The following is a 10,872-nucleotide window of genomic DNA, read 5'->3' as shown; positions in this document are numbered from 1 at the left end:
GGGTGTCGCGGAGTAGATAAGAGTGGGGTGTAGGGGGAACTTGTCCCCCACCCCCATCCCAGCAGGATGGCGGGAGCAGTACTGATTGACAGTTGTAACGTCAGCGCCTGAGGGGGGGGCCGGGCCGGGCCTCCGCCGGGGGTGGGAGGGAGTGAACGAGGGAGGGAGGGAGTGAAGGAAAGAGGGAGGGAGTGAAGGAAAGAGGGAGGGAGGGAGAGAGGGAGGGGAGGCCCAGCCCCAAACCTCAGCTTGCAAAGGAGATCAAGGGCCAGGCTCCAGAACTGGGATGTGTCGGGCCCTGAGGGTGAGGCTGGAGACTGGACACTGACCCAGTCGGCTCTGAGCTCCCAAGCTTCTTAGCCTCCATCCCCAGAACCCGTGAGTCTTCTTCTTCCCGGACCTCGGACCCATAGGTCCCCCGGGCCGCAGGAGTCTCCGGATGCGGCAACCCGGCTAGCCCGAGCCCAGCCAGGGTGAGTATCTGCGGCCCAAGGGATGGGGAGCCCTTCGGGGAGAGGATGACTGGAGTCAGAGGAAAGGCTCCCGGCTCCTTCGAACCAGTGCCGGCTCTGCGTGAGGGAGTGGGGGGAAGAGAGAAAACGCAGACTGAGAGCGAAATTAAATCAGGGAGCTAGGGATAGAAACCCGGGTCGATGACAGTAGCAGAAGGGGCGAGGTATACAGGGGAAAAAACTATAACCGAACCCTTTAGGAAAAGAGCAAGGGCAAAATCAACGTCCATGGAGGTAGAATAACGGATATGAAGCATGCCCCTGAGGTTTCAGGGAAAACTGTAACGAAAAGACTAGCATTCAAATAGTGAGCCAAATTAACAGCAGGACAATTAATTAACAAACTAATTCTCCAAATAGAGAGGGGAACGGATGATATAACGAGGGACCAACAAAAATCAAAACGGTTAAAAAGACATTTTAGCAGCGTGATTAGCTACCATGGTCCAAGCTCTGGTGATGATTTAAACGGGATTCCCCGGACCCAGGAACTTTTCACCTTCACCTGGGTTTTCAGACAGTACAGAGCTCTGAGAATCCGTGAGATTCTAAACATTGGTACATTTTTGAGAGTGTTTGGAAATCTGCTAGTGACAAGGCGACAGTAGCCTAAAATAAGCCAAGTTGTTTCCTGAGTGTTCTTTGTAACTATTTTAATAACGTTATAAATTATCCTAAAGTAACTACAACTATCGAAGCAATGTGACTGATAGCAGCCCAGGTACTAAGAGCAACAGTAACATTATTCATGACTGAAGAAATAATTTGAACGCGGATTGTGGAGACATTGACAAAGACCAGCGAAACAGAAGGGATGAAAATAGTAAAAGTACCAGAAATGATCGACCTGGTGCTATAATAACGATGATGAGAAGAGAAAGATCCATTAAGGAACCGGGAAGTTTGTTTTAGATATCAAATTGCCTAAAATAACCAGAATAGCGTAATCCTATTCATGACAAGCAAAACTTAAAAAAATAAAATAAAAACCCTATTTAGAATAATGGTATTTGATTGAAAAGGATTAAACCCAAAAGACAATTAGCATCTAAGGATTTTTAAGAGAAATATTAAAATGTTGGGCGAATGCACCGACTGGAATCGGAAAGGACAGTTACAGAGCAAACGGATGGGGGTTGGGGGGAGTGAATAATGCTATAGATCTGGAATTGTGTGAATTGCAATAATCAGAGTAACGAGAACAATTTGCTCATTGCAGTAATTCATACAAATATGGATATTCTAAACATCAGAAACAGTGAAGATTTTTATGTTACATGGTCTATAACCCTAAAATGACAATAATTGTATTAATAATATTCTTAAGAAATATTTGGGTTAGGGGGAATTTTAATGCAACCTATTAGGAATAATCAAATCAAAGAAGAGCTGCAATGGTTATAACCCTATAACTTAGTGTTGTTGTTTTAAGAAAGAAGGGGAAAAAAGAAAGGGGGAATCAGGAAAGGGAAGAAAGAAAAAAAGGGGGGGAGAAGTAATAGAGAAAAGGAAAAGAAATAAGAAGGGAGTCCAAAGAGAGAACCCGGGACCAGATAGCGGGAATACATTTAAAACCGCAGAAATTGCAGGAATTGCTTCGGATTTCCCCACCCTAAACCAGCTCACTCGCAGCTAGATAGAGGCTATAAGCTTGCGGGGGCCGGGAGACCAGTGTCTAAGTTACGGCTTGGCGAAGGTGAGAGAATTGATGGAAATATAGAGGTTGGGATGCTTCGGAGGGAGGGTCACCTGCAAGTCCGCCGGAGCAGCCGCAGTTTTGACAATAAGACTGGAAAGGGAAAGCGGACTTAAGAGTGGGGAGGAACAGAGCACAAACCGGGAAGACGGGAATCCTAGTCCTCAAGGAGCCGGGAAAGGCTCGCGGACGGTAATAACCCAAAGTTCGCCAGTGGCCACAGTGAGCGCAGTAACGGCAAGGAGAGCCGGCTGGGATGGAGCTGTTGTGACCTGGATCTTATCAAGACTGGGACAGCGATATTAAACTGAAGGACATCTGGGATTTCCAGCCACGGGCTACAGGCAGCTCTTCTAGCCGTGGTCCTTGGCAGTCGGCACCCTTCCATCCCCTCAACGCCTCGGACGGTGAAGATTGGAAGGTTCAGCGGTCTCTCTCAGCCAGAGTATCTGGTTAAATTGAGCAGCCCCATTACCCCTTGGGCAGGGGACGCTTCTCAGGTGAAATGGACCCACTACCTGCTTTCTCCACTCCTCCCTTCCAAACCTCTCTGCCATAGATTGGAAGCCAGGCCTCTCTGGGTTTACCCCTGAGTTGCCCTGGGTTACTTGGCCTCCTAGCAGGCTTTTGGAGCGGGAAAGGTTATCGCTGAGGGCGGAGGCTACTGCTTACCTGGGGGAGATGGAGAAAAAGGAGAGAAAGGACTGCCCTTAGGATCGCAGGCCCCTGTCCGGAGTCCGGTGCCTAAAGATCCTTGAGCGTGGCCCACTCCCTGTGTTCTGAATGAGAGAGGACTGCACATCTGCACAGCTCGAGCCGGAGTGGGCCTAGTGGGGTTCGTCGGGACTGGGGTGGGGGAACAGACTAGCTTCCTACATCTTTGGGGGTGTTTGAGGTTGGCTGGTACTGTGTTTTGGAGGGGGGGGGTATTTGGATTTTCGTCCCTGCATATATAGGGAAAATGTAACAGGCTAGGAGTCCGGGGACTGTACGATCGAGCTTCTGAGGAGCGCAGCCTTTGGCCCTTCACTGGAGTTCTCTTTCGGTGCCATGACGGAGGTCTTCCCGCTCTCTCTCTGCTGCCCAGAGGTAGGGGTAGACTCACCAGGACTCGTTGAGACTCTGGGCCCTCCCTCTCTGATTTCTACCAGTTGCAGGACTCCGAGGGCAGGGAGAGGGGCAACTGTTGGGTGAGGGTACCAAGGTCCCGAGATGTGGCCTGGTCCTAAAGCATCGGCGCCTGCAGGGGAGAGGCCGGGACAGCAGAATAGAAAGAGTTCTGGTCAGCCCAAGATTATTAGATGGAGAAGGAGAAATGAATTGCTTTTAAATTTTTCAAAATTTAATTGTTATTTTTAATTTCAAGATTGATACACGCCAAGTGATAGGGGTGTCATGGAGACCTCCGGAAATCTAGGACACTCCTCAGTCTTTCCTCACGTCCGTCATAATTTCTCTATGACCTTCGTCTGAGTGTCTGTGGGTCTGTCGGTCTGTCTGCTAGCCGCTTATCTTTATAGGCTTTTCCCAGCCCCTAGCCGCGGCTGGCTTTTATCTCTTCAGTTGCACTTGGCTTGTTTACTTTCGGAAGGCCTAGGGGGTGCGGAACTGGGGAGTGGAGAGCCACCCCAGGCAAAGGGGATAAGAAAAGAACAGCGGCTTGGAGAAGAGATGCTAGCAGTGAGGGGAGAGCAGAGAAGAAAGCAAGAGGTGAACGGAGTGAAGAAATAAGACAACAGAGCAGGGAAAAAGGAGCAAAAGAAAGGGAGAAAAAAAGGAAGAGCTAAGCCAAGAATGGAATAAACAAATAGCAGGGGGAGAAACTGTCAGCTTAGTGCAGGGCTGATGAAGGAGAGTTTTCTAGTTTCTCTAGGAGAGGTGAAGGTGGGTGATGAGGGCAGGGATACTCACAGGTAGGGAAATTGGAATGGACCTAAGCCCTTGGGTGTCAGGATAGCAGGAGCATTGGTGCTTTAAGAGCAGAAAAATGAGTTTCTGAGATTTATGATCCTGTGCTGCCCCTTCTCCCCCCCCTTTCCAGTTCCTAGTTATTGCACAAGGTGGAATACTCTTTTTCCTTAGCTGAAAACATAGGGGGCCCTCGGCTTTGGGGTGTATATGTGTGTGCCCTATGTAAAGATGTTTGGGCAGTGGTATTGTGTTTTCAGGAATTCTGAATGCTTAGACACAGATTACAGTTTCTAGTTATTGCACTGAGATGGAATACTCCATTCCCTTAACCGAAAACATAGGGGGCCCTCAGCTTTGGGGTGTATATGTGTGTGCCCTATGTAAAGGTGTCTGGGCAGTGGTATTGCGTTTTCAGGAATTCTGAATGCTTAGACACAGATTAAAATTAAAATGCCCAATTTTGGATTAAGTGGATTGTAAAGATAACTGGGATGGCATGAAAGAAAATGTCTCTAAAATATCAGGTTCTCTCTATAGTCCAAATAAAAGGCAGGAGAGAGCTTTCTAGCAAGGTCATTCAGGTCAAATCGCTGGGTACTGTTTGTTTGGGCCCAAGGATATGAAATGCTTTTATCTAAACTTGGATTGTGGAGGCCCAAAATTTAGTCTTGTCCGTGGCTACTGATGATGTTTTACTAGAAAACGAAATACAGATTTCCCATATCTGTAAGTCTGCTAAGTAAATCCTTCAGTTTCTGGAATCATCTCTTCCCCACTTTGAGGACCTATCTCTGGCTAGAGATGCCTATCTGTGTCCCCATGCCTCTCAGTGCAGGCCACAGTACCCTCAAAATTTGAAGGCAGAGAAATCAGGGCCGCTGGTAGTAATGCCTCAACCTGGAGTAGGATCAGAATTGTGAAATGATAGAGGAAGATGGAAATGGGTATCAGAGATAGGACTAGAGTTGGAGCTGGACACAGAAACACTGAGAAAGAGAAAGGCATGTGGAGATGAATAGAGCTAGGAGCTGACCAAAGCTAGGGACAGAACTGGCACATACACATATTCAAGGTGAGGTGGGACAGGGGCCCTGGGTAGAGTGTTGCACATGAGCTAGAGGGCAGCTCCCTGAAGGTGCTACTGGGCTCCTACACCACCAGTGCCCAGTGCCAGGCCATCAGGCTCTGGCACAGGACCCCCATGTGACTCTAAAGTCACATTTTGCTCTGTGTGTCTGTATATGTCCCGCAGGAGATGCTTCAGGACAAGGGTCTTTCTGAGAGTGAAGAGGGCTTCCGAGCCCCAGCCCCTGCACATGGAGAGCAGGCCTCAGCTCCAGAGCCAGCTTTGGGTGGACAGGGCCTTACTGGTACTCCCCTCAGCAGCCCCCAAGGCCAAGATGCTGAGCAGGTAGGAACTGGGGGCTTAATTGGGATGGGCAGGTGGGGATTGATGGGATGGAAACTGGGCCATGGTATACCAGAGTTTTTGCTCAAAGGCCTCTGAATGTGTATCAGGGAGAGTACTTGGGACAGGGAGGCCCTGGTGTTTGTCTCATAGATAGGACTTTCCCATAATTCAATCAATCAGAGGACAAACATGTCCTTAACACACACACCCAGGGCTGATCTGGGTTGGGTGCCTTTTCTCCTCCAAATCCGGGCTCCAAACAGAGCAGGGCCCTTCTCTCCCGAGATGCCCATAAAAGTGAAGAATTTACTGTCCCAGACCCAGATGGCCGGGCTTTTAAATGTTTCTTCCCCCCACCCCCAAAGTGTCCCTGGGCCCCTTGCCTGGCGGGGCACTAGCTCTATCGGCTGAGTCTGGTTTGCTTTGTAACTTGTTTTTATGGGCAGCCCAGGCCCGGAGGCTGTTTGCAATTCTTCCCCCACGGGGCTTTAGTTGGGGAGGGGGTAAAGGAGTGGCCCTTAGTAGTGCCCACTCCCTTTCCTCTTTTGGTGGTATATAATTCGTTCTCTCAAGCGGGATCCGTGCTTAGGCACAATGATGTGGGTGCCTGGCGAATTCAGCAAAAGCTTTAAATTCTGGTCAAATCGTGACAGATGGGGTCCCGCCATACTGACCTAGATTCCCAGATCTTCGAGACTTTTTAGACTTCTCGGGTATCCAGGTCCAGAGGCTAGAGACCAGGAATGAGGCGGAAGTCGGTGCCCTCTTGCTTTTCCACCCTCCCCACTTCCCTCATTCCCGCCACTGCCCACCTGGGAGTCAACACCAACTAGCCGAGAAAATGGGGTGAGGACCACAGGAAGCGGCCTCTCAGCGAGGGACGGCAGCCACAGGTCGAGACACCCTGGGCTTGGAGAAGAGAAAGAGAAGGGAGTTGGGGGAGAAAAGCAAATTGTGCCGGACTTTCGGGCTGATTTAGCGCAGGGGAGCAATCGCCCTTGGCCTGAATTTCGGATCCCCCAGACATTGGAATTTCGAATCTCGTAAATTGTCGAATTTCAAATCGCCCGGACATTCGAATTTCCGATCCCCCAAACGTTCGAATTTCGAATTTTCAATTGGGTCGAATTTCGATCGAACGCTGTACAATCGCTCCCATAGGTTCAGTATCAAAGGAGCTTGTCAAGCCCATAATCATTTTGTGTTCCCTTTTCCACTCTTCTAATTTCCCGGATAACCCCGCGTGTTGATAATTGCGGAGGGAAAAAAATCCAGATTTTTAGGGAAGATAAATTTAGCGATTTCAGTTTGGCCAGGATGCGAAATACCTCTGGTAATTGCCAGGTTAAAAAAGAGCAGAAGCGCGGAGGAAACAGTAGATTCCATCTTTTCCTTTCCAAGGTCCGGAGTCACCTGTCCCACGCGTTCGAACTATCCGCGGATAGAATAAGTCGGAACCGTTTCTCCTTTTTATTTTCAGCCCTTCTTGGGACTCAAATCCAACTCTCGAGGGTTAAAAAATAGCTTTAAATATGGTTTTATTTCTGTGTACCTTAGTATAAACTACACAGATGCATATATGTACGAAGAGAGGAAAAGAATTAATTTTTTAAAGTCACTGGTACATTTATTATTACTTTTTAAGCCGAAAGAACGGGAATAAATCAGGGGAATAGATTCCTGAGGGCCGTGTTACCTGCTCCGAAATTTTGTTGCACGCAATCGGCTTGGCCCGAGTTCCGAGTCTTGCTTAGCGTGGAACTAGACGGAATAGTTTGTTGTGAGCGTAGAGATGTGTATTGTGCGGGACTACCAGGTTCATTAGGAGTCCCTTAAAATGGGAGCAAGAAGCCCAGGAAGAGTCAGGGGTGTCCTAATTAGTCCCAACTTTTCCGGGGGAGAGTCCCGTGTGTTTCCATCCCAGGGAAAAAGGGGGCCGTTCCTCCCACTCCCCCTATACACTACTTTGGTGACCTTGGTCTCGCCCCACCCCCACTCCATCTACCTTTGTGGAATTCTTGAGTTTCAATCCCCCTTCCAGCTGGGTGTAGGGTGCCTCTTGTCTTTAAGCCTCTTAGATCCCATTCTCCATCCAGGAGGCTAGACTGAAAATAGGAATTTTGATTAGCTCAGAAAAGTGGAGGCCCCCTCTCCCCTCAGGAATCAACGCTTTCCTCGGGGAGGGGGCCCAGAACAGGGGCTCGGTGTGATTGCTTGTCCTCTCCCCGCTTCCCTCAGACAATCGAGAATATCAAGGTGACTCTGCACGAGAAGGAACTCTGGAAGAAATTTCACGAAGCGGGGACCGAGATGATTATTACCAAAGCCGGCAGGTCAGTTTTTGTGGGAGTATTCTTTGGAGATTTTAAGAGTGAGGTTGGAAAGGCTCTAATGCCGGGAAGGCTCAAGTCTGTGAGGACGAAGTTCTCTCATCCCCTGAGCCCTGGACTACTTTGGCCCTGGGCTGAGCGCCCAAACTGGAACTATAAACTCAAACCTTAACCACCCTATCCCTCAATCTCCTGCTCCGCACCCCACCCCCCTCCCGACCCCGAACGCCAGCCAGGGATTAAGCAGAAGCAGCTCGGGACCCTATAGACGCCAACCTTCTAGATCCAGGTCTCAATCCCAGCCCTTCTAGGAAAAACTTTGTGCTTTCCTGAGAATTAGAAATCCGCTAGGGACCGTCGGAGGCAGACAGAACTATGCAAATAGCACTCAGAACTTTTGGGTCTCCAATTTTGGAGTTTTTTAGTCTGTGGAGAGAATGAACCTTTCAACCCCGAGATTCCCTCCAACTGCAGTATGGGGTGGAAGAGAAGGGAACTTTGATTTTCCTCTGCCTGCCCCCACTCCCTACCCACTTCTCCTTGAGAGTAGCCCAGCGGCTCCAAGTGCTCTGGATTTAAATAAGATGCTTCCAGGCAGAGGGAAGGGAACCTGGATTACGCCTGGGTTGGTCCAGTGTAGGCGGGGCAGGAGGGGAGAGATCTTGGGATTTTTCTCTTTTCTGATTTGGAAAGTTTTTGTCCAGTCAGCAGGTGCCGGGGAAGGGGAATGGACAGTCAACTCAGCAGGCAGGTTAAGCAAGAGCGCCATCCTTCTCCCAGTGAAAGAACCCCCCCCCCCCCCCCCCCGCTCTCGACCTACTTATGAAAGGCTTGGGGGGCTGCCCTTGGGTGTTCCTCTCATTCCCCTCCCCCTTGGGGCAAAGGCGCCGATGGGGTGTGGGTGTATAGTGGGGCTAGGGGTGGGGGCCAAGCAGTTCTCGGGTGGCTGCCAGAAGGGTGATTTATAAAGTGGAAACATCTTTAAAATGCAATGGTGTCTGTGGGAGAGAACAAGGATGAGGGGGGAGAGACGGAGGGTGAGACAGCCAGGGAGATAGGGGGAGAGACACTCAGACTGCTGTGGAGGACCAAAATGAAGGGGTGAGGGGAGCGATAGGTCCGATGAATTAGATTTGTATGAGCGGTCAATCTGAAAACACTGATTCAGACCTCCCACACTTCCCCCTCCCCAATAGCAGGATTTGTTGGAAACGATTTCTTTGCTTGACAATTCCAACTCCCCCACTTTAAATCGAGCCTGGGTAGTAGTAACACCAACAGTAATGTCGATTACTATAGCAAAACCTAACTCCCTTTTCTTCCCTTTTGTAAAAATGTTTTCCCTAGCTGGGCAACTAAATTTCGGAGATAATTCAAGAAAGCATGTCCAGATCTCTACATCTCAAATGACTTTATGTATGTGTAAATCATTTTCCAAGTGTACTTTATCAATATGACTTACAATGATGACGACGATGGTCATCGTTTATTATCTAGTGCTGAGGTGAGAGTGTGTTCCATTCAAGAGGAGTCAGACATATCTGTTCCTTGCTCCTAACCTATCTCCTTACCATCAGCTTCAACTTTTCATCTTTATTTTAGTTTGGAAGCCAAAGATGGATAAAAGTGGCTCTCCTCTGACTCCCCTCTTCCTAAAACATACGCTTTCTATGTTGAGGCAAACCTTCTCAAATGCTTATGGGGTTTCATTCTTAGAGGAACTCTGAAGGGACAACTTTCTGGGGTAGGCGAAAAGAGTTTTGATCGCTGTGCCATGCTCTCGTACAACTTCTCTTCATGTTGTACTCTGACCCATTTCAGTAATAGGGCTTTGGGGTCAGGGAGTGAAGAGAGGAACAAGAAGTACAAGACCAGACTGTCCATTTTAAGGGGAGTAGCCATAGATGACATTTTTTATGGGAAGAGTGCTTGGGAAAAGATGAAACATTGTCTCAATGCCTGCACCTCTGGGTGGCAGGTAAAGCGCCAAACACCTTAACTTCAAGGAAGAAGCCTTATGGCTCTCACAGGTGTTTGCTTTGTCTGTCAGTAGCCCCAGGGCTGAGAGAGGGGAGACTTTCCAGCTTTAGGCAGATGTTGGTGAGTGAGCCTGGCAGAAGTTCAGGGATGAGCAGCTGAGAATAATAACAATAGTAAATAGTGGTTGTGATGATAAAAATTTTCCTTCTTGCTGATGGGTCAGGGAAAGGGTGGGGGGAAGCCCTTCCTTTTCCAACAGAAAGTTATCTGTGCTGTAAATCTTCTCATTAAAAAAAGTAATTTAACTGGCCTTACTTACTTTTCATTGCATTCTCCATTAGCTCCTGTTTCCTAGAGAAGACACTCACCTCCCTTATCCTACTTCTCCTTACTTTCTCTCCCCCAATCTGCAGCTTTCTAAGGTAACACATTTATATAGAACTTTGCAAAAACTCTTTGAATGGGATTTATTTCATACACACACACAAAGTTTCATTCTTGTCTTTTAAAATATACCAATCATTTTCTCTTAAGTTCCACCTTCCTATTCTCCGAACAAAGAAAAAAAAATTTAAAAAGCTGACACAGTAACCTTCTCTGATACTGCAAACCAGAATCTATATTCTTAGTCCCCACCTTGATACTGCCTGGTAAATGAAGTTTATTATCCAGGCCCCAGATTATTAATTACAATTTACACTTAAGTAGCTTCTTATGATTGTTAGTATTCACTTTATTGTAGTAATTTTGTATCATTCTCTTGATTCTACTGTTTTCACTCTGCATTAGTTCGATCAAATCTTCCATGTTTCTCTGAATTCTTCATATATTCATGCTTCTTACCAGTGCAGTAATATTCCATTACATTCATACTGAAAGATTTGTTTAGCCATTCCTCAACTACTAGGTGCCCATTCTGTTTCCAGTTTTGTTTTTATTTCATTATTGAGGGTACATTTGAAGTCTTTGCAAATCCTTACCAAAAAAGCTCTTATGAAAATCATATTCTTTTATCACAATTCTTTTCTATTT

The 10,872-nt window shown here is 47.7% G+C and overlaps 1 protein-coding gene across 1 annotated transcript in view; it reads left to right on the top strand.

Annotated features, from left to right (window-relative positions):
• The first annotated feature begins 277 nt into the window (after nucleotides 1-277).
• The window catches only part of TBX4 (T-box transcription factor 4), a 51,484-nt gene continuing 40,889 nt past the window's right edge, over nucleotides 278-10,872 (top strand). Inside the window, exons 1-3 of the mRNA XM_074261991.1 lie at nucleotides 278-473; nucleotides 5,372-5,530; nucleotides 7,769-7,863. Coding sequence (XP_074118092.1) covers nucleotides 5,375-5,530; nucleotides 7,769-7,863 — 251 coding nt within the window. The 5' untranslated portion in view covers nucleotides 278-473; nucleotides 5,372-5,374. The remainder of the gene's footprint in view (nucleotides 474-5,371; nucleotides 5,531-7,768; nucleotides 7,864-10,872) is intronic.

This window comes from Sminthopsis crassicaudata, chromosome 4 (genome assembly GCF_048593235.1).
Source record: "Sminthopsis crassicaudata isolate SCR6 chromosome 4, ASM4859323v1, whole genome shotgun sequence".
Lineage (NCBI taxonomy): Eukaryota > Metazoa > Chordata > Mammalia > Dasyuromorphia > Dasyuridae > Sminthopsis > Sminthopsis crassicaudata.
Note: the sequence above shows the minus strand (reverse complement) of the source record. Positions and strands in the feature narration are given on the sequence as shown.